Below are 27,949 nucleotides of genomic sequence, written 5' to 3'. Positions count from 1 at the left end.
TAATAATGCATTTCACAGGCTCTCCATACAGCCTAAAGGCCAGTGCGCACACAGCTGAAGCATTTGATATCGATCCCCAACATTCAAGGTGAAACAATGTGCGAATCTTGATTTATAGCTTGAGATCCTGCGTGTGCTGCTAATGGAGAGGCTGTGGCATGTTGCACGGCAGATCTGCAGCAGCAAGAGCAAGTGTTCACTCAAGTGTCAGCACGGAGAGGACAGGGAGGTATTATCAGCAGAAATATTCATGGTGTGATGAGATATTGTGACGAGCGTCGTGTGGTGTTAATTGGCTGTGGTCCATAACTGTGCCTCCCAGGGTTCCCAGTTACAGATAGGGCTTCTCTTGAACTGTGTCTTATCTCTGCTCCTCCTCTTATCTCCATGAATGTGTATCCTCTCACTTCCTGTCCTCTGCTTCCCTTTTTTTTTTTGCACTTCATCTTCTCCTCTATCCTCCGGTCCATCTCATTTCCCTTTCTTTTTTCCCCCCCTGCTCCCATGCTTCTTACCCAGTCTCTAACCCTCCTTCTCCCTCCCTCACTGCAGTCAATATGGCATCCATAATGAAGACCTGTGTTATGTAAGAAGCAGCAGTATGGGCTCGGTCAGGAGATGTAGAGATACTGTACACCATTAAAGGGGCCTGTATGTACAAATCCCCCAGTCACCTGTGATACAAGGTGGCATGTAGGACATGTATGTGTGTATAATTGCCTACAGGTCTGTAAAATGTCATTAAGCCTATGGAGAGCTTCATCTGTCAGCCGGCCATGATGGATAAAGGCGAGCAGAGCAGCTGGGGGGGAGGAAAGAGGCAGTGGTCCATGAGAGAACCGAGGGAGCACACATACCTACATACATATGTGTACTAATGGACCTTATACCTTCATGCAGCCATGTGACTCAACACCAAGGACGCTCTGTCCTCTGCAGGTCCCGGCACTGCACACATTGGATTGATCTCCCCAATGGAGACACACACAGAGCGTACAACCATCACTCCATGGAGTATTTACATTGCTGTCAGCATGAGGAGGATGATTCCAGGAGGATTTCACTAATGTATTATTCCCGTAATCCCTCGTAGTTCATCATAGTCACTTCACACCTGTTGTATTTCAATGAGGCATTAGTGGACAGTGAAAGTCATGATGGCGGAGAAATGTAAAGCTTGGAGCCGCTGATGAATTACTCCCAAAGTACTGAGCATCACTTTGCTGCTTGAAAGATCTCCAGTAGAATTGATATCCAAGCAAATCCAATCAATTCACTTACCTGCTCAATTGTTAAAGATTGAAGATGAAAAGATACAATGAAAAATATTAATCTTCAAAAGTCCTTTAATCTCATATTTAGTAGTTAAACCTGCAATAAGGGATCATCACACTGAAGGTTGATTTGGAGTTGTGTTTCTGCCCATCTGATGAAATTAGGTTTAATATTTACACTCTTTGACCTCTGTGTTTTCGGCTCTTTAGGAGCTAAACGCTCCATCACCAGCTTGTTTCCAACTGTGTTTGTGTGCTGTTTGTATAGTATATATTCTATGATATTAGAAGGTGAGAGTGAACCAAGAAATTAAAATTATGGGCTGGAAAACCAAAATAAAGAGCTGAAAGATGCTAAAATGTTCCTTAGCGCATATAGGACCTGCAGAGGCGATCCCTGCCGATCTCACAGCTCAGCTGCTTTCATTTAACTGTATTTTTGTTCATTTTGTCAGCCAGTGCAATACATTTTTATGAATTCACAGTGGGGAGCAGATTTTAGATTTTATTTTCCAATACAATTCCTTATTCCTTATTATCAGCAGTAGGAGTGCTGCATATTAAAACATGAACTATTGATATTTAGTTAATAATACACAGATGATAATGATAATGTCATGTGAGTAATCCAGCACAGATGTTAGCCCTTCTGGCTCTTTGTTTATCAGGTTGCCTTTTCACTGAGCATTTGTTGTAATTGTATCCTTTTTTATAGTTAGTAACAGACTATATCTCTACCTCCCTATACTTGTATTTTGAGTTTAGTTTATTTGAAAAATCTATGTTTTATCTATTTGTAACACAATTATATCGTTATCTTGCGTCCGGGAAAATCTGATATTGTGACACTTCTAATCAGCAGGGAAACGAGTGCTATCGGCAATTTTCTTCTTCAATCGACAAAAGCCAATTTAACCACCAATTGGTACAAGCATACTATGGATATATAAATATTGCATTGTAGGCTAAGACGTGCGGCACTCAGGAGAGTGCATACCTCTGCCAGGGTAGATCTGGACTTTAATTAGAATCTCCATCCATTTGTACTCACTCATAGAGACCAGCCACCTTAATATGCCTACATGTTTTCATCAGGATCCATGCATTATTCCCCGAAAACTGAACAAATGTGTCCAAAAACTCTTGTCAAAGAGAGTGATCCGCACCACAAGTTAATACTGTTTGTTCTGGGCAGAAACCCATCCTCCTTCCAAGCATTGTGGAAATCCGTTCAGTAATATTTTGTGCTGCTGACAAACCAGCCAACAAAGGACAAGGGGGGAAAACATAACCTCCTTGGCGCTGGTAAAAATTGGCTCAACCTGTTTGTATATTTGATTTTTTTAGGTTGCTTTGTGGAAATCAGTTTGTAGGACTAGGAAAACAGTTATTTGGGTGCACTTTGAAAGCATTTTTTTTAGAATCTGAATAAAGTCCAACTCAAGTTACATCATCAAAGCTCTGATTTAGTGGCTTCAATTTGGCTTCCGGCTGAACACCACACACCCCGTCCCCTCATCTTGCTCTCTCTCATCTGCAGGTAAATATTTAGCGTGCGAGTCTACGCAGGGAGATTACTCTAAGCTACATCCCTGTGCATTCGCTTTGGCCTTTCAGTCAACTTCAGTCATGCTTGTCACCCAGTCAAAGGCAGAGCGAATGTAATCTGGTTGAGGGCATGACCGTGTTGCCAACTGTTGCTGCCATCGCCGCCAGGCCGGCTCCAAGATTATGTCCGAAAGCATTTTATGTAATTCTTAAAGGGATGTGTGTCTTTTGTGGGTTTATTCTAGTCTTGCAGAGATGTAGATTTAGAGGGTTTGTCTGTGAGCATATGTTTCTCTCATTACATATTTTCATGACGTGACCTTATTAAATCTTATTCAAATCCCCTGTTGTAGCAAATGTAATGCGTCACTATGGGCAGAGGAGATTTGCTTTTGCTTTGAGCAAAAATGTGTGTCTGGAAAGAGAAAGTGTCTCTCTCATGTGGACAGTCAGCGGTGTTATATCATGTACAGGAAACATTTTGTTTGCTGTATGCATTATCTCAATGGACCGTTTGTCCCACAGAGGAAGGTCAGCAGTGATCCAATAGGAAGGTCAATATTGATTTAACTGTTGTTAAGATTGCAGGACTGATTTATGAACCATTTACACAAGTGCTGTTTGTGCTACTTCTAAGTAAGCACAAGACAAGAGTCTTGCTTTACTGTCGGTGTTGAAGTGGCGATTGCTACAGACGCTAACATGTTGCGTCACTCTGAATTGTAAAGTGTAACAGAAAGACAGTGCTGCAGCCAAATCATTCATGTAGAGAGAGCTAAACTAAGTGTGGATGAGTCAGAGCCAGCCTGTATCCCTCACCCAGGGTTATTTTTACACCTCGCACAAAGACAAGAATCATAGCTCACCAAGAGTGCACGAAAATATCCAAATTTAAACATTTATCTACTCTCCTGAGGGTACTCTGAGGTAATGGGTCTGGGTTTTTACCAACTAGGATACAACTGCTGCCGTGCGAGGCAGTCATTTTTATGTTTTGCACGATCTGACATTTTCATTTATCTCCCTCCTTTGTTCCTCCTTGAAGACCAAACCAGTTGCATTTGCTGTTCGCACAAATGTCAACTACAGCCCGAGTCACGATGATGATGTCCCCGTGCCAGGCATGGCCATCTCCTTTGAGGCTAAAGACTTCCTCCATGTCAAAGAGGTGAGTTCTGATTTTTTTTTAGTAACAATCAAGATAATGATGCTGAGGGAAATAAGGAAAATGATCAGAAGTTGAAGGAGGATGCTCAAGATAAGTGTCTTTAATGATTCTGCACAGAAATTCAACAACGACTGGTGGATAGGACGCCTGGTGAAGGAAGGCTGTGAAATCGGTTTCATCCCCAGTCCGGTGAAGATTGAAAACACTCGTATCCTCCAGGAGCAAAGAGCCAAACAGGGCAAGTTCCACTCCAGGTAAAAATCCTCATCTGCACCAAAGAACCTCAAAAACACGTGAAATACTGTACCCACCCTTTAAGAGTCGGCGTTGTTCATTTACGCTTTCTCTCTTTTCAGTAAATTGGGAGCAAACTCATCTTCTAGTTTAGGTGAAGTGGTTCCTAACTCAAGGAAATCTACTCCTCCTTCGTCTGGTAAGTAGCCTGACAGGCAACTTTACAACTCCAACTTCATATATAATCATTTTTTTGATCTTTTAAACCAACTTTTAACCACTGAGTTCAAGTTTAAGGTAAGATGTACTGCTTAGATTTTTTATATTTAGAATTTGTAGCTGCAATAAAGTTGACGTTTTTCTGTCAGTTATATGTTTTAATGGCCATAATTGTACTTTTATATGTTTCATTTGCTGTCTCTGTGTAGTAGCATACGTTGTGTGCTACTGTGACCTCCTGTCTTCACCTCTGTGTGACGGTGCTCTTGTCTGTCTGTGTGCGTAGCCATTGACATAGACGCCACAGACTTAGACCCCGAGGACAATGAGCTTCCAGTCAACCTGCGCTCCCCTAAAGCCAGTCCAAACACTGTCATGTCACCCCTAGCAAAAGAGAAACGAATGCCCTTCTTTAAGAAGGTAAACTTTGGACTACTCCACCTTCTCTTCTTCTCTGTCCGTCCGCACGGCTCAGACTAAATGCCTGTGGCTGCTCGGCCTCACTCAGCGCCCGTCCTGTGTGTCTTACACCACCGTCTCTGTCCCTCGACGTGCACCCGTCCGTTAGCATGCATGCCTGTTCTTAACCTCTCTCTTTCTCCTCTTCCGTCTCACCACAGCTAAGCAGAAGCAGAAGTCGGTAAGTTGTGGCGTGCAGTGCACCAGCTTAGCAGCGTCTGGGGATGACCTCTGTGGTCTGAACTGTACAAATGCGCTATACGATTCCTCTGCGGGGACTCAGCTCTTTCCTGACCTCTCACCCTACTCACTGCAATCCTCTGTGTTGTGTTTGTGATTGTTCATGTTTCTGCAAGTGAACTTGTGATCCTGATTGAGTGGGAGCTCAGTGCGAAAAGCTTTTTGATAAGCTAGACAAATTCAGAGTCTGCTTTTGTATTTTTTAAGAAAAATGTAACATTTTGGGATTTATGCCTCTTAGCTTTCCTGCTAAAAGTGAGATGAGGAGATCAATACCATCATCAAATCCATGGTTTGAATGGAAACTGGGGTAAAACATCTACTTGCCAAAGTCTGTTCCTGCACCTCTAAAGCTCTCTATGTAACAGTGCTGGGCAAGACTTCATTTTACAGGGGGTACATTTAAAGACATTTCAAATATATTATTTCGTAATTACCACCTACTTATCATGACATTTCCGGACCTGAAAAGACCATCCCAGTACAATAACCATGTCAGAAAATATCAAGGTTTCACAGTATTGCGGTATATGTTATTACAACGTTATTACAACGATTATCAGCTACAATGATCCTTAAAGGGATGGAAACAGGAGGAGTTTTATTTGGTTGAACAAATGCTTTATTATAATTTACTACAACACTACTTCCATTTTAAATCTTAATCATTGTTAAATCCGTACAAAAACTGAAAAAGCCTCAAAAGAAGTCACCCCTCCCAACAAAGAAATGGTCCATCACGTAATGTTTTGCATGTCTTTGTTCAGATTAAACAAACAAGATACATTGTGATGATTAGTGAGCTTTAAAGGTGCAAATCCCTTCATCAAACTCTTGTTAAGAAAGTGAACAAGCATATTTCCCAAAATAAATGAACTATTGCCTGAATTTGTTTGGTTGTTGCCATTTGACGGAGACACATTCATTGTAAGTAACATCCATTGTTTCCATTTGATGTGTCAGCCTTTCAAATAGGACTGTAAAACTTTTTATTGATTTTAGTGACAGCAGCAATAGATGCTGTTTTCTTATGACAGCATTCAAATTAATATTTTTCCTTTCATCAAAATATATTTACAGCATGCTAAATGTAGACAGAAGCACAACAAAAATCAAGCTCACACATCTTCAACCAAAACCACTGTTCAATGTGGAGAATTGTGATCATTTTGTCACAATAAAGCCACTGAAAGTTTCCCATGACTATGCTGACGTTCAGCAAGTAATCCAGAGCTGAACTTCGGCTACCACAGAACCGCGTTGTCCATTAATACCCTTGTGTTAGTCAGCAGTAGTGTGCATCAGTTCCCACAATGTCCCGAGGGAAGCCCAATGACGACAGCAAATGTTAGACTGAAAGAAAGAAGTGGAAGTGGAGAGAAGAGGAAGACGAGGCGATACACCGCGACATTAAATCTACTAAAAGACTCGTAAAGACAACACAGACTGAGAGCAGATCAGCATCAGGACTAATAAGGCAGGAAATGATTCAAAATAAATACAGTGTGGTGGTCCTTTTAAGTAGTCAGCCCTCTCTGCTGTCTAACAGAGCTTCAGCTGAGGCCGTGCACTGTTACTTCTTCGAGAAAAAGAAAGAAAGAGAAAGTACTTACATTTCCCTCCAGTGTGCTGGCACATCCTTCAAACATGCAGCTCTGGCAGACGCCTGGGACTCACAGCAGCCTCAGGTTCACTGCCTCGCTGTCAGATGCTGACAGAAGGCCACTTTCCTGAGAGACTGTACAAGCAGTGCACAAACAATTTGAAAAGTATGAAAGGGGAGTTCTCTCCAAAATTGTACGAATGACTCTGAGTATCTAAATGCATTTCTAGCTGTAACAAGGTTAGCCAACCAGAAGTATATAATCTCCATCAGAGACTCCTTGTACTTGTCAATTCATTTTTTCTCTAGTACCAGTCCTCATCAGCAATTATTCAGATTTTAACATTTTCCTTTAAACCATCAGATTAATTTGCTTTGGCAACACATTTGAAAAAGGACTGCGACTAATGACTATTATCAATCTGCAGAGTAGTTATATTTATTAACTGATGAATCCTTTAGTCTATAAAATGACAGAGAAGTTTAATTCCTCAGAACAAAGCAGACATAGCTAAAGATCCCTGAAGAAGAAATATAAAAAATACTCTGCTTTGAATCATAATTTGACCAGATTGCTCGTATGAACCGATCTTAAAGTCAGATTTAAGGTGAGCACAGAGAAACTCTTCCCCTCCACCAGATGAAAATGCAAACAGCCTTCTAGTGTCAAACTCTGCATGTACATCAACACTGGCTTGACTGGGTTTGACTCAGCACGGCAGCCCAACGCGGCAGGGATTAGCATTTCCATTTTAACGGGGCTACACGCTTGAAGATTTGTCTTAAATTGATGGCGTGCTTGTCTTGAGTAGCAGTCAAAGCAGCGGCTGCAAATACCCCAATCAAAGAAAAGCTGCTAACAAAACTCAACTTATTTGGTAACAAACGTTTCATTTCCTATTAAATCTTAGTTTTATTATGAAGCAGCAAAATCAGGAAACCAGCAGTAACTTATCACAACTCACGAAACAGCTGAAAACTATTCAGCGTGGTAAAACCGTCTCTCCTCAAACCGTCTCGTTCTATCGTATAAGGCAAATAAAACCTGTAAATACTTACACATTTAATGAACAATTAACAATTAAATTATGAACTGATTAACAGAATTGTTGCAGATTAATATTATGTCAAGAGATGCATCATTTGTTTTATATTTTAGATTATTTTACCCTAATTTAAATTCAGCATACCAAACTGGGTAGCACTGTCTAGAACCAGTTTTGTGTAAGACAGTTGCACTAAAAACGAAGCCACAGGCCGGCTGTGACTGAAATTCACATTGACATCAGCCAAAAAAAAATGTAGTATGTCGTGGCCAATACCTGATTTGCTTAATTAGGTCAGTATGAGGCAAATCTGATCAGGACATCCTTAATTGTGTCCATCAACTGCTCTAATTTTCCGACATCTTGTCAAAATCACCCCTTTAATCTGATTTCAGACTGAGGCTGTTTCACAAGCTGAGCTTCCACTTTGTCTCCACAGCAAGTTTTTCTCTCTGCGTCCTGTTTTTTTCAGTTGTAGCTTCAGCCAGTAGACTGTGGCACTTTCTCCCCGTCTGACTAACCTTTCCTGTAACATAGTTTCCCCTTTTACTCAATGACATCAGAACCATGAAATGAGAGGATTTATCTAAAGATTGTTATCCATCATGAAATATTGTGGTTTACCGTAACCTGCTTTGAAATTCGGCCAACCAAAGTAAACTGCCAGATTTATTATAAATCAGAGCTAGCTCGTGTTTTGTCGGGCCGGCTGAGACGTCTTGTTTCATGGGTCGCAATGTTCCAGTGCTTTTAAATTGTCGAGTTCATTGTTGTTCCAACCCCTCGAGTGATTTGTGATGCTGAGCGTTTACTTTGTCTCCATAAAATGCGTGCAACTGTTTTTCTTCTTCTCCTGTCTGAAGACGGAACACATTCCTCCGTACGACGTTGTGCCTTCTATGCGGCCCGTGGTTCTGGTGGGACCGTCACTGAAGGGCTACGAGGTACGTCAAAACTTCGACCTTTCAAACACAACACTTCTGGGAATTTATCGGCAGAACGTGCGTCACTTTTAACTGTTTCTTCTTCGTATTTCCCTTGAATTTCCTGTCCACAGGTGACCGACATGATGCAAAAAGCACTGTTTGACTTTTTGAAACACAGATTCGAGGGAAGGTAAGTTCCCTGTGACCTTTATAAAAACACTCTCATCCTGCTTCCTCCCTCATTCTTCCTTTCTCTCTCCAGCTCTATAGGCTGGTATTTATCTGTCCCCTGAGGTTAGCCGAGGGAGTGTGTAACAAGTTTGTTTGGCCTGGAGATGTGTGTTGCTGCTTTAAATAGGCCCTCTCCATGTCCTTAATAGGCCATAATGGGCCCTAGAGCAGAGCAGGATTCTCCTTGCCCGATGTTGAGTCCATCCAACCATCTGAAGCAGAGAGGCCATGAAGTTACACAACATTTAGATCCACTCAGACCACCAGCAGCAGCTGCAGTGGATTCTGCTAACTCCCTTTTGAGCCCTGCTCTTCAAACGTTGTTTAAATAATGCATGATGACGTGTCATCAAGCTGAAATGATTCTCAATGAGGTAGTTTGGACAGAGATTTGACGTGTTGGAATGCAGACTTATTTTAAAGTCAAGGCAACATGAGCAGAGAGTGCAGATCATATGAGTGCACATGTATGATCGAGTATATGAAGTGTATGTAGGGAAGCCTCCCAGCAGCAGACCCGTGTTTTTGTTCCTGGTGTTTTACGTATTGTGCTCCACAGTTATCTTAAACTCGGACTGTCACAGTTTCAGATTTTCACTAAATGATTATCATGGCCAAAAAAAAAATCACAAAAACAATATTATTACAATATCTAGCCGTATTGTTGGTAGAGTGTCGTCCATCATCTCCTTCGCCACGACATCACTACCTAGGTAGTATCTGTCTTCTACTTCTTCTTCTTTTTGCAGCTTTATGGTGGTGCCAACCAGCGTTGGGGTGCATTACCACCACCCACTATGTCAAAACGAGAACGTAAAGAAACGAAAATTATTTAAGAGACGCTGGATTATTAACACCATATCAATATTTCATTTTTTAACATCACAATGATCATTAATATCGGTATAATGCAACACTATAGTAGATTATTTTATGGGAAGTCTTCAGGACAGTGTTACAATCTGAGCTCAAATATCAAGTCTACATCATAAAGACGATAAACGCCTTGTTTCTGTGGTTTCATTGGGAAACTTTTAGTCAAGTTTATCAACTAAAAGTAGCTTACATGTTCTCATTTAAAATCATATCAGTATTTTTCATCAGACCTCTGGGAAAAGGAGTCGTTGTTATCAGGAAATGAGTTCATGTATTAGGTTCACCCTTGGTTGTTTTGGTCCTGGTCCAGCCCTCACTTGCAAGGTTTGGTTTTAAGGAGCTGCTCTGATAGTTTTCTGTAAATTCAGGTCAAATTATCAATACTCAAATCATGCTAACTCAGTTACACATCTTCACTGAACAAGGAATTGTCACACGAAGGTATTAAATGTCTTTGGGAGCACCATCTACAATAGTGTGTGGACTATTTTTTTCTAACAGATCTACACATATGTTCTTTATCTATATTCTTTTTATGCAGCTGTTTGCTTCCCATTTATTTTGGGTCAAGAATACGTTTTTCCTCCTATCTCATATCTGGTTAACCGAGCGTTTTTCTTGTCTCTTGTTTCAGAATATCCATCACCCGTGTCACGGCGGACATCTCTCTTGCCAAACGCTCGGTCTTGAACAATCCCAGCAAGCACGCCATCATCGAACGCTCCAACACACGCTCAAACTTGGGTACGTTCGGACCAGACATTGCTGCATTTCCTGGGAACATCTGGTGTTTTGATTCATAATGTTTTCAAGGAGACCGCCTTATGTGGAAAAGGAAGGAAACGATTAAAGGAACTCTTGACAATGGCAATGATAACTCCTGACTGGCCTGAGTGGCCTTGGCCCGTTTTCTCTTGTTTGGAATGAAAGATAGAGCATAAACGCACGATAACAAGTTCAAGAACCGCTCTGATTTGACTGGGGTTGATTGGAGTTTAGATGTGATTAGAATGAAACAGATTCCTGAGTCAAACTGAGGTGACAAGGCTAATGTTTGCTACGTATCAACATATCAATCAGTCCGTGGCTGCAGCAGAGTGAAAAGTCTCAGGGAAAGTGTGTGCTGGGAGCAATAAGTGTATTATATCTAAATTTTTTATGATTACACGGAGCCACAACACTACAACTTGATCATGTTACTCCGGTCCTTCTCAACAGTGGTCCTAGAAATAAAAATACGCATCTTAACAAGACATTTTGTGCTCTATGGTGCCTGAAATCGACTCATTTCCAAAAAGAGCACGATTTGTAGATTTGTTTCTTATGCAGATGGACATTTTCATTAATTTTCTGCGTCAGAAACAAGTAAAATTATCCTACCCCTCTGGCATAATTTAGCCGGGAAATGAGAATTTGTGACTCAGGCGAAATCTAAATAAGCTGTTTGGTTGGAATGTGTTCATGTTATCAGTTAACTTCAGACTTTGTCGTGACTGGAAGTCATGAGGCTTGGCCGTGACTCCTCTCAGATTGGGAATCGTGCCCTGCTGTGATATTTGTAGGATAGTTTCTGCAGTCACCGCGTCATCTGTTGGAATGGGGGCTGTGTGATGTAACAGTCGGATTTTGTTAGAGGTAACAGAACGTGGCTCGCTGTTTCTCTCAGTCATGATGCATTTTGAATATTTAAGTTTCTGTGAGACAGAATGGAGCCAAGATGTAGTGCAATCGAATTATTTGAACCACATCCTGTTAGTCAAGTTTTACTCATAAAGCACTTTTCAAAAGAAAAGTTACGAAGAACTTTACAATAAAAACATTAAATGACAAACATGAAGGATAGTGATCACGGTAAGAGCAACAAAATAGAATTTACAGAGAAAAAATCTGACATATGATCGATGAACACTTTTCCATTAAGAAACAACCTGGAAGTGATTGTACGTGTGGGCAGTTTGCAGTCAAAACATGAACTAAGGACATAGGATGTGGGATCTGTAAGCTATAAAAGCATATGAAATCACATGTAAAATAATCAAACTATTGTTCAATGATACCCATCAAATCAGACTAATTTCTTCAACCAAAAACTTTAATTTTACAACCTCTGCACTGACTCTCTGTGTCTCTTTCAGCTGAAGTCCAGAGTGAGATCGAGCGAATCTTCGAACTGGCCCGGACGTTACAGCTGGTAGTTCTGGACGCCGACACCATCAACCACCCGTCACAACTGGGGAAGACGTCCCTCGCACCCATCATCGTCTACGTCAAGATCACCTCTCCCAAGGTGAGTAAAATAAACATGTTTGATCCGGCGACAGAGCCAGTCAGCGGGGGATCAAAGGAGAAAGAGAACAGAAAATAAGCACATGGTGAAGTTCCCGCTACTTGCGTAGATGTTTTAGTGAACTGGTTTGTCTCTCTCGTCGTCGTGTCTCATCACAGTCCTATTATGTTCCTGTAACTGATCTGCTCCTTAGCTGTGATTTTGCTGTGATGTTGTCTACGTGAAAGCACTTATTTGAAAGCGAGCAGTTGCGTGAGAGGACTGATTCATCACTCTGACCTTCAGCATGAGTAAAAAAAGGCTCATGATTCAGTGATCAATAGAAATAACAAACATTTGGGTAGCATCTAAAATGAGAAAAAGCATAGCTAAGGAGGCATGAGAGCCACGCTTTAAATCAAAGTGACATCGGCGTGAATCACACTGGGGGGAAAAAATAAAACACTTCTACCACCTGTCTTCTCGATTACAGCCGGCTGCCATATTATTTACAGCTAAACTTCAAGGAATAATCACAGTACTTTTACAAGTTATGATATAACTGTACAAGCAGTGCTGGAAGAAATACTAAGTAAAAATGCTCCATTACAAGTGAAGCTCCTACTTCAGTAAAATGAAAGAAGTATGAACAACAAAATGGAGTACTTCTACTAATTTTGTGACTTCAGATCAAATCATTTGTCTCAAGTGATGTCAATTAAATAAGCATTATTTGGAGCATGAAGAATACAAGCAGAAAAGAAGAAAGAAGTGGGCGCTGTTTGAGGCTAGCAGCTCCAGGCAACATTAACAGCTACTAGCATAACACACTCGGCTGCATTGTGGGTAATGTAGGCGCCAGGTTTTGATAGGCAAGAAGAATTTGATGTTTTTGCTACATCCATTTTAGTCCTTTTTTCCAAACTGTCCATCATGAGTCTCATGACGTTAGAAGAGAGCATTGCTAAAGTATTGGAGTACTCTTTTAATAATAATGCATCGATGCTCTGTGGTATTTCTGTGTTGGGCTGGAAGCCAGTCGTTAGCTTATGTTGGAGGACTGTTGCAGATAATCCAACCGGAGTCCTTCACAAAGAAGTCCACAGTCCAGCAGCATTAAACAAGTTAAACAAATCATCCACAGGCTTGTTGTAGCTGGTTGAGGTCGAGCTGGTTTAACGACTTTAGTTACAGTTAGGTTGTTTTGCGCTTTGGTTTCCAGCCCGGGGATCCGTCCCCGTCAGAGGGTCACAAGAGAAATCAGAGGGTTTGTAAAATGAGGTGGTTACAAAACAGAGCTCTACTTCTTAAATCTTTTGGACTTTTCTCCTTTCTTCTTTAGAAATATTAATTATTCACCTCATAGACACCTGTATTATGACAGGGAACCTCAAGAACAAACAGTTTTTATCGTAAGGAGTTAAAACCCAAAAGGTTGGGAACCACTGGTTTAATCTTTAACAATGTGTTTGTAATCTTATTATCATGTGTTTTTTTAATGTAACATCTTGATCGGAAAAGTAACCAAAACCACCAACAGGCTGCAAAATGTGAGCCACACTGCCTTTTTTTCTTGTGCATGTTTGTTTTGTGTTTTTTTTGTTATATGATGTAAACTTGCAGAGCTGTACCTTTTTATTTTGGCTAGTTAGAAGTTAGTTAGTAGATAGTTTGCCACCTCGAGAATAAACATCTGTAAAAAACGAGCCTGAGCTCCGATTGAGGGTGAGCGCTTGTTCCCAAATGGAAATCCGAGGTGAATTCACAGGGACTACCACCAGCTGTTCCAGGAGCTTCGCCTGGAAGACAGTCAGTTCAAGGCTAAATATTATACTTATTAGGATGAGTCGGGGACAATGTGACAATGACGTCAAAGCGCTTTTCTGCTCTGTGCTGACACTTTATCAACTTGAAGCATTCAGAGCGCTCCTGCAAAAACACAAGGTGCTCTAGACTTCTAGAAATGTGAGGCACCCAGGGCACAAAGGCAGCAGGCAAAGCGCTTCCTGCCTGTCAAAACAAAAGGAAAAAGATGCCTCTCACTGCAAAAACTGTGTTCTGTCTGATTTAGCCCTGAAATGTACAATCTTTCCCTCTGAACTGTGGCGGAGCTTCAAAAGCAGCTATCTACTTTCACAGTGTAAAGCTATTCAACTTTCAATTCTGCCCACATAAAGCTCACATTTAGTTGAGTTAAATAATATCACCCATGACCTTGTTGCCTTCTGTCCTCATTTGCCTTCAGGTGCTGCAGAGACTCATCAAGTCCAGAGGCAAGTCTCAGGCCAAACACCTCAATGTCCAGATGGTGGCCGCAGACAAGCTGGCTCAGTGCCCTCCTGTAAGTCTCCACAGTGGACTCTAATTATCACTGACTTGATTCCAGTGTTTAAAATAACCTAAAGTTTTGTCCTTTTAGAGATGTTTTGGCTCTGGTTGCAGTTTCATGCATATCTGAAGATTTTTTTTTTAAAGCTTTATGATTCGTGCCAGTTCTATTTCTGCTCGTCTGTAATCTGCTTAGTTATTATTTTAGAAAATGAAGCAAGCACCCCAGGCTTGTGAAAGTGCAGACTTAATTTAATTCAGATAGCAGTTCAGTTCTTTAGGGAATTACTGTTAAAGAATTAATTCTAACATAGCTCTGACATCGTGTATATATAAAGATCAGTGTGATTTTCTTTAAGGATAATTTTAATTCTGTGGGTAAAAACAATCCATGAATCAGAGTCTTTTATTGTCCAAGTACACACCACCTCACCAGGTCTCCATTTTCTTTATCGCTGTCCGCACCATTCGTCCCTCCTTCAGGAGATGTTTGACATCATCCTAGACGAGAACCAGCTGGAGGATGCATGTGAGCATATGGCTGATTACCTGGAGGCCTACTGGAAAAGCACTCACCCCACCAGCTGCAACCCGCCCAACCCACTGGTAACGAAGCTGCCCACAGCCGCCCTGCCCTCCAGCCCAGCCCCGGTCTCCGGCGTGCAGGTAACAAGTGCTGATCAAACTCAGGGTGGGGATACCTGAAGCAACGAGGACAGGAAGTGATAAAGAGAGTGCTAGATCCTCAAAAATGCTGCATTAATTTTTAATTAGGAGTTTACATGCAAAGAATAGTGACAGTTAATGTTAAATTTTTTTATTGTCTTAATTAATTAACCTAAAAAATCCTGCAAGCACCTTCTATTTTATTATTTAAAATTTTTACTGATATAGGTGATCATTAATCCTTTGCAGCCCCTGTATTGTGACTCATATTGTATCGCCAGATTCCTTACAATTAACAATAAGTAGGATCAACCATACAGTTTTTAAAATACAGTCACATATAAGAGCTGAGTAATGCAACTATAAAGCAATTAAATCAAGTTATGTAGAAGCATGTCTCATTTACTCTAATAAACTGGAGTTTATTGTCCAGCTTAAAGGCACTTGACAGCTGGGATCGTCTGAATAACAACAATTAAGAACAATTACTTTTCAGCTAATGTCACAAATCTGAGTGTGTAAATGCTGTAAATCCCTTAACTTCTACCCTCTCTCCATCCACTGCCATCACAATGGAAAAATGTGAGACTGAAAATGAGGTTTTCCTCATTCCTCCTGATTATGACGAGGAGCAGGAGTGAGCGTGACATGTGATTGCTAGTGTGGTGAGTCAGTGTGGAGACGCTCTGTAAATAAAAGTTTAGAGGCTTCAGGTGGCAGAAATCGATCCTGGACAATGAAAAAAACAAACAGCTTCAACTTTGCATCTGCCTCCTCCAGGATCCATCAGCCGTCAGTGGATGGTTGATGGATATTAAAGCAATGTGTGTGTTCAAGTGTGAGTTGTGTGAGAACACGTGAACGTTAATCTGCATGAGTTTGTGTGTTTGCAGTGCATTTTCTTGTTTTCCGTCATCTTACTGACTGACGTGTTATTGACCTCAGGGCGGCAGTGCAGAGCAGAGAGGAGACAAAGCATTAGTGGAGAGAAAGGGCTCCAGAGAGGATCACCAGCACCACCACCACCATCACCACCACCACCACCAACAGAGCCAGGACCAGGCTGATGCCGACGCAGAGGCCGAGGGGGAGGGCAATGAGGAGGAGAGGCCTCTGAGGACAGAGGCCTCCAGGAGAGCCCAGCACATCCACCACCGCTCGTCTTCCACCAGGACTGAGCACCACAACCACCATCACCACCATCACCACCACACCAGTCGAGCCCGGGGCCTCTCCCGGCAGGAGACTTTGGACTCGGAGACCCCCGAGAGCAGAGAGAGCCGAGAGAGCAAGGACTCGGCTTATATCGAGCCACGCACTCAGCTCCTCCACCAGGAGGAGGAGGAGGAGGAGGAGGAGGAGGAGGAGGAAGAGGAAGAGGAAGAGGAGGAGGAGGAGGAGGATGAGGATGTAGGGGAGGGGCACCCCCAGCAGCAACAGCGTTATGAGCCACTGCCCCACCGGGACCACAACCACCATCACCACCACCACCATCACCGCACGGGGGCGGAGGAGGCCGGCCACAGCACGGGACACCACCGCTCAAAGGAGCGCGAGCAGGACCATAATGAACGGAACAAGCAGCGCTCCCACCACCACCGGCCGGCACGTGACCACCACCATCACTACTATGACCGGGACAGAGACAGGGACCGAGAGGGGGAGGTGGCTCCCAAAAAGAGGGGAGACGCGGGGGAATGGGCCAGAGACTCCTACATCCACCAGTGACAGACCAAATCCCTCCTGAAGCTCATTTGGACCCATTCTGTTGTCCCATCGTGCTGCTATACCCTGAGACACAGCATCCTATTTATGTACACTTCCTTTGTAAATGCTGTTGCATCTTTTTCAATGGCAGGATTTTGATTACATAGATACAAATATAAATATATAAATATATGTATGTGTGTATCTATGCATAGACGTTGTTTATGTGTGGATATGCATGAATATTCTTAAATATGCATATTTTAAACCTGTGTTTGATAAAGCATGACACAAAAGCAGAATTTTTTTCTGTACTGAGCTGTGCTTTCTGTGACTAGCATTTAAATTTTTTTTATTATTTTAATTTTTTGGGGTTTTATTGCTTGCTACCACTTGAATAATTTGTTCCCTCAGACTACTGCTAGGGTTGACTGCAACGGTTGACTAACCAAGTTAGTGTGATGCTGTAATTGCAAGGGTCTTTTGTTCAGAAGAATTGTTTGACATTTTGGGAAAAACGTTTAATGTACTCGCTGTCTTGCTGAGAGTTGGGTGCCAGTTTATGAGGTAGCTAAAGCTCATGCTAATGCAACAGCTATACAATAAATGCTACCTTCATTAAGGTTCAAATTAGGGCTGCAACTAATGAAAACTTCAACTGCTGTTGATATTGTTATACTGGCAGGTGTTCTTATTATTTTGACATTTATATCAATAAGGGTAGTCTAAATAACAAAAACCCCTTCCAGTTTTTACGCAATACACTATCAACATCACACACTACGTCCTCCAAACTGACCAGAAAGTTGAATCAACACTTAACCTTCATGATTTATTGCAGGAGTTTTGTATCAGACTGGATTAGCATTAGCTAGCTGTACCTAAAAAACTGGCAACTGAGTGTAGACGAGAAGATCATCAGCACTCATATTTCTAAGGTAAATATGAAGGCACAGCTAGCAGCCAGTTAGCTTAGCTTAGCTTGAAAAAAGATAGTTTGACTGTCTTAAAGTAAAAATAAATAACTCTACCAGCACTAATCAACACTTTATATCTCATTTGTTTACTTTGTACAAAAAACAAAATCTTAAAATGACAAGTTGCGGTTTCACAAAGAGGCTTAAGTTCAGTTTACTTGAGCTAACCGGCTGCTAATGCGAGCTCTAGCTTCATATTTAAGAGATATGAAAGTGGTCTCAGTCTTCTCTGAATTGGTTTTGTCTGTACAAAAAACAAAGTCTAAAAACAATTTTACGAAGGGACTTAGGTTTAGTTAACTTAAGCTAACTGGCTGCTAGTTCTAACTGCAGCTTCATATTTAACAGAGATACGAAAGTGGTCTCTATATATTAAAAAACCAAACAAAAACAAAATCAAAACAAATTGTGGTTTTACAGTGGTGTTTAAGTTTGGCTAACTGAAGATAACCAGCTGCTAATGCTAGCTGAAGCTTTATATTTCAGAGACTAATACAGAAGTGGTCTTGATCTTTTCTAAATTTGTTTAATCTGTACTAAAAACAAAGTCTAACAAAACAAAAAGTTGCGGATTAATGAAGGGGATTAATTATAGCTAACCTAAGCTGTCCGGCTGCTAATGGCAGCTGTAGCTTCATGATTAACGGACAGTTGCAAAAGTGGTCTTTTCTAACTCAGCAAGAAAGCTAATACGTGTACTTCCCAAAGTGTCTGACTCCTCACTTAATTTTATGTTCATCATTTATTGCTTAGTTCCTTTTTTAATTCTGCGCCCATGGTTTTAAACATTTGGTTTGATGCCTCCCTCGAGGTGCACCTTAGTCTTGCCTTACAAGACGAACGACTTCTACAATAACTTCCTCTCTTACATGCAGTACTGTTCTCTTTGTATGGGTCCAGAAACATTTTATAACATTGATACACCCTTTATTCTGCACTTTTACTGATTCACATTGGTTTTAAGTGACAGCGATTTGATATGACATTACAACTTACCATACATCTACTACTAAAACTCCATCGAGGTTTCATCTTTTATTAAGTCCGACCCCCTTTTTCTAATGAATGTTGTTTAATTCCCACTTTGACTCCCACTTCGTAGTATAAAGGACGTTTATTTTAGGAGCTCTTCAGTATGTTCCTCACTAAAGATTAATGCAAAACCAACTCAAAAAATGTACAATGTTTACCAGATAAAGATGTTTTCTGTCTTTTACCGTTTATCCACTCCCCTAACTTGGATCTATTTAACGCAAACTGATGGTGTTTGGTGGTTTAAAGCCTCCCATACCTTCATACGTTGAATCAACTCATGTTTTCACAAAAGTCTATGGAAGCCCTTTTCTGCCTGTGAAAGAAAAAGTAAATAAGATGACTACTAAGCTTGATAAAATAAAAACAACTCCTATGATAAGTCATAACTGTAACTGAGATAAATCAAAATTATAAGTCACAATTATGGGATAAAAACAGTTGAAATTATGGGTAAAATTTTGACTTTTTCTTATAAGTTCAGCTTATCACATATTAATGACTTTTCGTTCTCAATTGTGACTTAGCACAGAATTTTTTTTTTTCAAGGCGAAGTTTTAATACGTTTCCAGAAAAGGTCCTCCATAGATATCGTATTAATTCATGACACTGAAAATCTGAATTGAGCCCCTCTGTTTACAAAACCACCAACCCTGTCCCCTCACTTTCTTGTTTTTGCCTGACAATTGTAATTATATATATACATAAAAAAAAACTACTCCATTTCTATGCTACATTGGTAGCATTACAGATTTTCTAACGGTGTACATGTGTATGTACATACTGCATAAATATAAAGAATAAAGTTGGAAACAAAGGACTGACGAGGAGGGGAGAAGAATTTGATGTGTGCTTTGTCAGAAGACCCAGACAGAGGAGGGAGAAGCTGCGTCTATAAATAGCCATCTGAAAAATTGAGGTAGACTCACCGGCATGCCTCTGTAGTCGTCTTGACTACCTCGACATGAATGACAATACTGAGGGGATGCACATGAAAAAAGGAAGCTGCTTCTCAGAAACTGACAAACAAGCGCTCCAAGAGATGTCAGAATTTTTAATGTTTCATTGCGTCAGTGAGCAGAGCAGTCGACTCTGACGTGCATACATACAGGAAAATGCACAGATGCAGGAGGTGATGTGACTGATGAGAGTCTGATGGTATTCCCAGGATGAAGGGCTGAGCTGAGGTCACTGTGAAGGTCCTCAAAATGCTGCACGACAGAGGAACGGGCCAGATGTTTGTGCTCTGTAGGCACGAAACTATAAATCACATTCTGTGAGGATTTATTAGACGCGCTGAATAAATAAGTGATGAGTGGCGTAACCAGATAATGTGCAGCTCTTTTATGTGTAATGAACACGCAGAGGGAAAGATCTTGTTTTAAAGAACTTTGATGATGATGAAATGAATGTGAAAACGTTCCTCTTCAGTCAGCGACACACACGAGCAGCTGAAGTACTAATGAGAGGTCCCAGTTGTCTCCACCACTACTAAAAGACACTAAATTGTTAATACCTCTCATGACCTCTTTCTGCACGCTACTTCCTGATCCGAGCTCTGACATCCAGCCAATCCGCTGTCACCATGGCAGCTGTGTCGTCACTGTTGTTATGGCGACGCTAGCACTGCTGCATTTGCCAACACTCATTCAGTCTCCATCCCCACGTGCCCCCCTCTCCTCTCCCCTCCCTCCTCTCCCTCCTCTTCCTTGCCCTCGGTGTTTATAAAGCTTATCCCTATATGGCCCGCAGTTTCAGAGAGCAGCTGTTAAGAGGCAGATGCTGTAAACAGCGCAGCGAGCGTCTTTGTCAACACTGCCCCGTCAAAGCACACAGAGTGTCGTAATATAAACACTATTGTTCCCGTCTGCGAGTCTCTGCAGTGTGAGAGGCTGATGGTGCTGTGAGAGAAAACGTGCCCTCCGGTCAGTTTTTCAGGAACTTGGCAATAAAGAAGCCGATGGTGTCCCTGTCGGCTCTGCAGGGGAGGGGAGCTGCCGCTCCTGTCTGGTCCCAGCTCAGCTCGGGGCTGAACCTCTGGAGGAGCCGCAGCTGCTCAGGTGACAGGCCGGCTCCCAGCATGCCTTCTGCGCCGATGTGAGGCTCCTGGGGAAAACACAAGAGTGATTTGATGACGTTTCCTGACATCACGCTCTGTATTTGTGAGTCCGTCCACGTGGCTGACGTGTTTGTTACCTGAGGCTGAAGCGTGAGGCAGGGGAAGGTGTTGAGGGCCCAGGCTACCAGCTCCTCGTTCTCTGCTAGAGTCACTGTACAGGTGCTGTAGACAAGAACTCCGCCTTTCTTTAACAACCGCACTGCCTGCAAACACATACAGGATGTATGGATTCATGTACTTGGTTCAGAAATGCATAAAGATCTTAAAGCTTAAAGCTGCTGCAAGAAGCTATCTTTTTGTTGATTCTGGAGTCCCCTGTGGACAAAAGTGGTACGAGCACATGCATTTGTTCTGGAGTGAATGAAAGAAAGACACTTTATTTTACTTATTTCTTTTTTAAACAGCTGTTTGCAGGTTGCGTGGCGATGTAGCATTAATAACTGTAATGTGACGATGGTTAAAAAAAAACATCCTGCTCAGCAACGAACAGCACACAGAGTTAGCTGGTGAACATAGTGGAGGGTTTAGCAGCTAAACAGCCACATATTTCCCTCAGGTAGTGGTGGAGACCAAAAATGAAGCAAAAAAAAGCAACTATTCGACTTAACACAACCTTAAATGAATGATAATGTCGCTCCGTAGCTGCTGGATGTGTAAATAAGCAGCTGTTTGGTAACGATTCATCATTGTTGTATTTACAACTTGCGTCTGCTGCCCCCATGTGGCCAAAAAAAACACTTATTTCTGGTTTAACTTCTGTAAAATCTGTATGAATGCATCCCAGCCATAACACACATCTTCCATAAGGGCTGTGCTTTGATACTGAATAACCTTGAGGAAGTGCTGATGGAGCGCTTCATGTCACTAGAATAAATGATGTCCTCTGCATTGGACTCTAATCTTGGTCTAGTAATCCATCTGATAGCCACACTGGAAATAATTCCACACTAAAACGGACTTTCACATTTGCTTTAGTCCCAAAACATTTATGTACGTTTGCAAAAAACACCTAAACTACTTTTTTCCTTTAGAGTTGAAACCTGTGCCTGTATTCATGCGCATTTTTTATTGTAAATTTTGAATGTAAAATCCTAAAAAATATTCTAGTCTAACAATTTAAATGATCAGTATTACAGAATCAGTGCTTGACGAGACCAGAGAAACAGTTTAGTGCAGATTTCCAAGGAAAAAAAAAGTATTTTTGATGTGTATTTTCCCTTTATGATGTGAATTCAAGCTGCACATCACACATCAGTATGATAACTGTTCAATGCTGCCATCTACTGCTCAAAACGAGTTACTATAAGTGTAACGTGAGAGAAGGGATGTCACAGTTGTTGTGTCTGTGTGTGGTAGAGACCTACAGCGTGGAATAACTTGCGCTGCAGAGGCGGGTAGGAGCAAATCTCCTTCAGGCTCCAGGTGCTGCTCATGTTGGGTCTCTGTCCGAGTCCGCTGCAGGGAGCGTCCAGCAGAACCCTGTCGAAACTCTCGGGAGGGAACGGAGGTCCTGCAATACATTCAGAAACATACATGTACAGAGTCCTGCTGTTATTTAATGACTTATATTAATGTGACACCTTCATGTGTCCTTGCTGTCACTCTGTACCTTCAGATTCCTGTACCGGGTCGCTGCTCACAGCCTGAGTGCTGTTGAAGCAAAACGCTTTGATGGAACGCAAATGCAACATTTGGGCGTTTTGACGAATTCGATCTATCTTACTTCGGATCCTTTCCAAGGCCACAACTTCGCCCTGTTTGAAACGGGAAGAGGCGGAAATTAATTTAAAATGGCACAAAAGCATCAGTCATACAGTCTTCAGACCCTGACTGACACTCTGCTGGAAGTAGTACTACAACAAAAAAGTTTATTTACAATAGATAGAATAGTTGAAATATCCCTACTAGACCGGCAGAATTTACTTTCCTTTTAATAATTATAATACATAATAACATTAAACATAAAAATTTCAGCCAAAAATGATAAACTGAGAGGTCGATTTTTTCACTATTTCATGTAATTTAAAGAATATTAATTGGTAAATGCAGCAATCAGATACATGTGATGGAGTAAAAGTATCGTTGTGTTCAGGTACCACAAAACTCTACTTAAGTATAGTACATGACTAAATTTAATTAGTTACTTTTCACAACTGGTTATACCTGCATTTTAATAAGATGCACGTGCAGAAGATAAAAATGCAGATGAAAGGTTTGGATATCAATTCAAATTGTACCAGTACTCAATAATGATTCTAACAAGTAACTGAGTAGATTACATGTTGTAAAGCATACTTACAGTAATTTGAGTAGTTGTAATTAGTTACTTCCACCCCTTGTTATAAGCTTCACGCATGTTGTCTTTATTTCAGGATTCATCCTCAGTTTTCTACGTTTTGATGATGAAATTATGCAGTAAGAGTGAAAACTGTGGGAGTAAAAGGAGCCTGAAGAGAGTCTGTGTGTGATGTCACCAGCTGTAACTCTGAACATTCTGTTCATTCATTTCAATGTTGGAAAAAGTCCAAGAAATGTATTTCAAAGAACATTAAAAAGGTATGAACGCTAAAAGTCAAAGCTATAATGTCCATGTTTGAGGTTTCTACGCAGAAGAAAGTTGAACTGGTGCCAACAAAAAGAGCCAACAGCACACAGACTGTGATCCCTGGAGCAGCGAACATCCGCAGCTGACTGTTCATGAACTCTGTACATCTTGTACCTGATCCTCCATCAGTGCAGCGATGTGGCAGGTCTTCCCTCCAGGTGCAGCGCACATATCCAGGATCCGCTCTCCAGGACGAGGCCCGAGCACATGTCCGACGACTACAGAGGGAAGGTTCTGCACAACACGGGATCAGAACAGTGTCTGTACACGACTCATTCATCATTCTGACTTTAATAAATGGGAAAACTACAGATAAATACCTGCAGGAATGCGAGGCTGGGTAGAACACCATCGAAGGAAGGACTCTGGTAAAGCGGCTCCACCATCCGAACACCAATTCCTCTAAAATAACCGATAGACAGACAGTGAATTATTTTCCTTTTAAAAAAAGAAAATACCAGTAACAGCTTCTCTGTTACAAGAATTTGTTAGATTTCTGTCTTATAAGATATTAAATTGAATATCTGCAGGTTTTATTTACTACTGGTAGTATTTTACTATTTTCTGGAGCCTTGACATCGACAGAAAATTAATCAGAAGCCATTTTGATAAGCGATTCACAAATATTCTCTGGTTTTGGCTTCTCATATGTTTGAATTCGCTGCTGTTCTTCATCACATAATGTTTATGTATATAAGTAAACTGAATATAGGGCTGCAAGTCACAATTGTTGTCATTGTCGATTAATCTGTATTATTTTCTGGATTCGTCAATTAGTTGTTTGGTCTATAAAATGTCAGAAAATGGTGAAAAATGTCGATTATTGTTTCCAAAAGCCCAAGATGACATCCTTAAATATCTTGTTGATAAGACATAGAGTTTACTGCAACAGTAGAGAAACCAAAAAATATTCAAATTTAAGAAGCTAAAATGAGAGAATTTTGACTTTTATTGTCTTTAAAGAATAAATCAAACTCAATAATCTGTTATCAAAGCAGGTGGCGGTTCATTCTAATAGCTGACAACTGAATGATGAACCGATTATTTGTTGCAGCTTCACATTAATGACTTAATTCACACCGAAGGTAATAACTAATGCCACTCAGGCGTCGTGCCAGCTTTGACTACACATTGGCCAGATGTGCATTTAAGTCATGTATCTATAAAACAAAACAGAGTTTACTCACCTGGCAGGCTCGTCTGCGCAGAAGATGGCGGAGCGGTCCATCTGAGCGACTCCATTTCCCACAAACACTTTCTTTCCCTGGAAGCTCGTGGCCCCTCGGGTGCACTTGCCCTCCAAGTCAGAGAAGACGGACACCACGTCTCCAGCCTTCATGTCTAAGAACAGTGGAGAAGAAACTTTTTATTCAACACACAACACAAAATATCTGCTTTAAGTGACTTTAATGGCGTGTGTGTGTTTGAGTCTTACACTTGGGGCTGGCGATGATCCCAGGGGCGAAGACATGAGCGCCTCTCAGTACAGCGTTGCCACACTGGGCACCGACCACCACCTCTGAGCTGAGCTGCTTCACAGGCCTGAGAATACAAGAGAAAGGGAGGTCATACACCTCTACATCTGTCTCAAAATAAAATGTAAACGTGCAGATCTTTACTGTGTTGTTACTGTATTTTTTTGATCTATTTGAGATCAAAATGCTCTTTGAATTGAACTCGGTGAATGAGAAGTGCTACGTGTTTCTTCTGTCGTCACGCCATGAAATTCCATGTGGGTTTTGTCCTCAGGAAACACCCGTCCAGCGGTCGCACACATAACTGCAGTTTAAGTCCTAAGTGTGTACTTCCATAGAGCAGATTCAGACTCCAGCATTCCTCACATACCTCGGACCATCCACGGGAAGGAGCAGCACATCTGGAATTGTGGGGTGAGTGAGAATCTGAACGGAGAGCTCCTCATCTGCTGACGAGCTGCACATCTGCTGCTTCAACAACAACAACATTACTGATTGATTAGGACTCCACTCACCACAATGGCGACAACATCTCAAAAGATATCTGGACTCACCTTCTTCAGCTCTTCTCCTAACTTGTGCCTGATTTCTTCCAGGGGAGCGAGATGAGTGCTGGCCCGAACACAAGTGTACGATGGAGGGTGAGACAGGCACGAGAGCAGCTTCTGGAAGCGACACTCTGCCTCCTGATGGCCCACCGCGGCCAACACCTGAACGCAACACGAACAGGACAGCAAAGGGGGAAAAAAAGACAGAAATGAGATCAAACAATTAGAAAACTTTCAAAAACTTCCACTTAAATAAGAATATAAGCCGTTTAAAGTTAACAGATTCACCTAAAACAGCAAAGTGTTAATGACAAACTGCTGTGTGAATTACTTCCATATAGATTCTTACCTCCGTGTTTAAGAAGACACTCTTAAGAAATTCGGTCACTGCAGGCCTCAGATTAATTATTGGAAAGACAGACATTTCTTCAATCTGTGCAAGGAAAAGGATCCAATCAGTGACAGCGAGGGGAGTTAATCATTACTGATGAGCTGATGAGGACAGAGTCGGACGTGTCTACGATGTGATTACAGTCTGGAGGGCTCAGATGTTGATTGGATAAAGCTGAAAACTCATCAGGGGTTAAGACTTGATTACATTCTGGTGGAAAATCAGAGAAGAACGACACTCCTTAGCATTGATTACTGTGGTTTATTCCCACAGTATAGATAAAGTAATAATCGTAATAATAAAACTTTACCACACTTCTTCTAAACTCAAGTTGAACAGTTCGTGGTCCTGATTAATCTGCTGCTTGTTGAGTTTTATGATTATTTTATTGTATCATCGTTTGTAAGTCGATAGCTTTGTGCACATCGTTGAGTCTTGTTCTGTTTTGTATGTGTTTTGCTCTTTCCTGCATATATTTTATTATTTGTTTAATTTTTTTTTTTGCATTTGCAAATTACTTTGCAGGCTCTGTGCTGTAGTATGTGACACTGGTTCATGCTTAATCCCGGAATAATAAACATCAAATAAACGTATAATACCAGTGCAATAAAAATATAAATGATGACAATGAGAAAAAAAATAATGCCAGATTAAAAACAAATACAGTAGGAGCACATGATACCTTGTAAAATAATGTGTTTTAATAGAGATTTAGCTAGCTTAGCTTCCCTGAGCCTGATTCTAGTTTTTGTTTATGTTTCCTGTCCCTCTGCTATCAGCCGTTTCTGAATTAAATGTAACAAATGCGAAATATTTAAATTACAAAATCAGTTCGTTGTGATGACAGGAGGAGGTTCATCCTCCCATCATTAAAAATACCTGTAAACAGACCAACTTTACGTTAAACACTGATCATATATATAACCTGGACGCTCGTAGTGAGTCCGATTCAACACATTTGCTTCTTACATTCATAAGTAATAACAGTTCAGTTACATTATCAGTCTATTGTCAGTGTGAGAGCGATGTTTAGGCTGGTTTAATACTCACGTTGTGTCTCTGCATGCCCCTTGCAGTTACTTCCGCATACGTCACCAGCCTGGTCACATGACACTAGTTGAACGCACCAATAGAAGTAAAGTAATGCAGCCTGTTGATCAGACACACCTGTGGGATGTTTGTGTGTTTTCTTTAGATAAACAAGGTGGAAATGTTATTTATTTATTTTTAAATAATATTGAACACGTTTTACACACAAACTACAATATTACATACAAGAAAATGTTTTCTTTTCTGGATGATACCGATGACACATATTACGGTAATTATTATTATTAACGGTAACACTTTCACTTTATTTAGGCTCTATTCACAGGGTAGTTACATTCAATAAATGGTTTATTACACATTATAATGTAGTTGTAAATAGATAAAGGGACCTTTTAAATACTTATTAATGTAAAGTCAGAAAAGATAAATTATTCTATAATATCATATCATATTATCATATCATATATCATTAATTAGATTTTATTACTGCCATATTATTATTTATTATCTGTTTATAAGATAGGGAGTTATAGTTTTCGACAAATACATGAATATAAACTTATATCTGCTTACAATCACATCATTGTTTATAAGGGGTGAAAAATAGTAGTAAACTAAACTATTTAAGACTTGAAATAAAATGTTGCCATTCTAACTAAATTAATAATAGCCAAATACCCAAGAACACAGAGTATAAATACTATGTGTTTACATGTTTTAAAAAACTCTAAATTACTATAATAATAGCTAGTATAATACATAATAGTATATGTTTTCTGGGGTGTATATTCCCTTTTAAAGCCTTGTGAAACTCTTTAAAAGTGTGTTTTTGCTCAACAACAACAAAAAAAAAAAAGAAAAAAAGGCCAACCGTTAACACGCGTCGACGTCATCACCTAACCGGAAGAACACTGAATAGCTGGGTTGCCTTTTTCACCGCACCACTGCCAGCAGCAGCTAA

The 27,949-nt window shown here is 40.9% G+C and overlaps 2 protein-coding genes across 16 annotated transcripts in view; one reads left to right on the top strand and one right to left on the bottom strand.

Annotated features, from left to right (window-relative positions):
- The window catches only part of cacnb2a (calcium channel, voltage-dependent, beta 2a), a 70,599-nt gene extending 50,974 nt beyond the window's left edge, over positions 1-19,625 (top strand). For 5 of the 8 annotated variants that reach the window (XM_084340117.1, XM_084340118.1, XM_084340121.1 and 2 more), the window contains 11 exons: positions 3,868-3,990; positions 4,108-4,244; positions 4,347-4,423; positions 4,730-4,863; positions 8,655-8,735; positions 8,849-8,907; positions 10,459-10,568; positions 11,960-12,111; positions 14,336-14,431; positions 14,902-15,084; positions 16,030-19,625. In XM_084340117.1, coding sequence (XP_084196243.1) covers positions 3,868-3,990; positions 4,108-4,244; positions 4,347-4,423; positions 4,730-4,863; positions 8,655-8,735; positions 8,849-8,907; positions 10,459-10,568; positions 11,960-12,111; positions 14,336-14,431; positions 14,902-15,084; positions 16,030-16,812 — 1,935 coding nt within the window. In that variant the 3' untranslated portion in view covers positions 16,813-19,625. Of the gene's footprint in view, positions 1-3,867; positions 3,991-4,107; positions 4,245-4,346; positions 4,424-4,729; positions 4,864-5,063; positions 5,084-8,654; positions 8,736-8,848; positions 8,908-10,458; positions 10,569-11,959; positions 12,112-14,335; positions 14,432-14,901; positions 15,085-16,029 lie in introns of all 8 variants that reach the window. The other 3 variants (XM_084340120.1, XM_084340124.1, XM_084340123.1) reach the window with 1 other exon arrangement.
- Positions 19,626-20,618: 993 nt separating this feature from the next.
- Positions 20,619-27,947, bottom strand: nsun6 (NOP2/Sun RNA methyltransferase 6). Of its 8 annotated transcripts, none has more exons than XM_084340132.1 (13): positions 27,860-27,947; positions 26,989-27,127; positions 25,897-25,980; positions 25,554-25,709; positions 25,370-25,470; positions 24,960-25,066; positions 24,712-24,865; positions 23,845-23,926; positions 23,639-23,758; positions 22,529-22,673; positions 22,284-22,429; positions 20,997-21,122; positions 20,619-20,906 (listed from the first exon to the last, which is right to left on the bottom strand). In XM_084340132.1, exons 2-13 carry the CDS (start codon positions 27,001-27,003, stop codon positions 20,727-20,729), a joined length of 1,416 nt encoding a protein of 471 aa, XP_084196258.1. In that variant the 5' UTR covers positions 27,004-27,127; positions 27,860-27,947; the 3' UTR covers positions 20,619-20,726. The 8 variants fall into 8 exon arrangements, with proteins under 8 accessions (XP_084196258.1, XP_084196259.1, XP_084196260.1 ...); XM_084340133.1 differs by having other exon boundaries at positions 25,370-25,467; XM_084340134.1 differs by having other exon boundaries at positions 25,370-25,464.
- Between the last annotated feature and the right edge of the window lie 2 nt (positions 27,948-27,949).

The sequence above is a fragment of the Pagrus pagrus genome (genome assembly GCF_965226575.1).
Source record: "Pagrus pagrus genome assembly, chromosome: 20".
Classification (NCBI taxonomy): domain Eukaryota; kingdom Metazoa; phylum Chordata; class Actinopteri; order Spariformes; family Sparidae; genus Pagrus; species Pagrus pagrus.
Note: the sequence above shows the minus strand (reverse complement) of the source record. Positions and strands in the feature narration are given on the sequence as shown.

Excerpts from the sequence above, each read along its gene's own strand:
- nsun6 (XM_084340127.1), bottom strand. Across the intron at positions 25,067-25,369 it reads CTTCCCGTGGATGGTCCGAG|GCCTGTGAAGCAGCTCAGCT; the intron begins GTATGTGAGGAA and ends TTGTATTCTCAG. Across the intron at positions 24,866-24,959 it reads GATCATCGCCAGCCCCAAGT|ACATGAAGGCTGGAGACGTG; the intron begins GTAAGACTCAAA and ends CACTGTTCTTAG.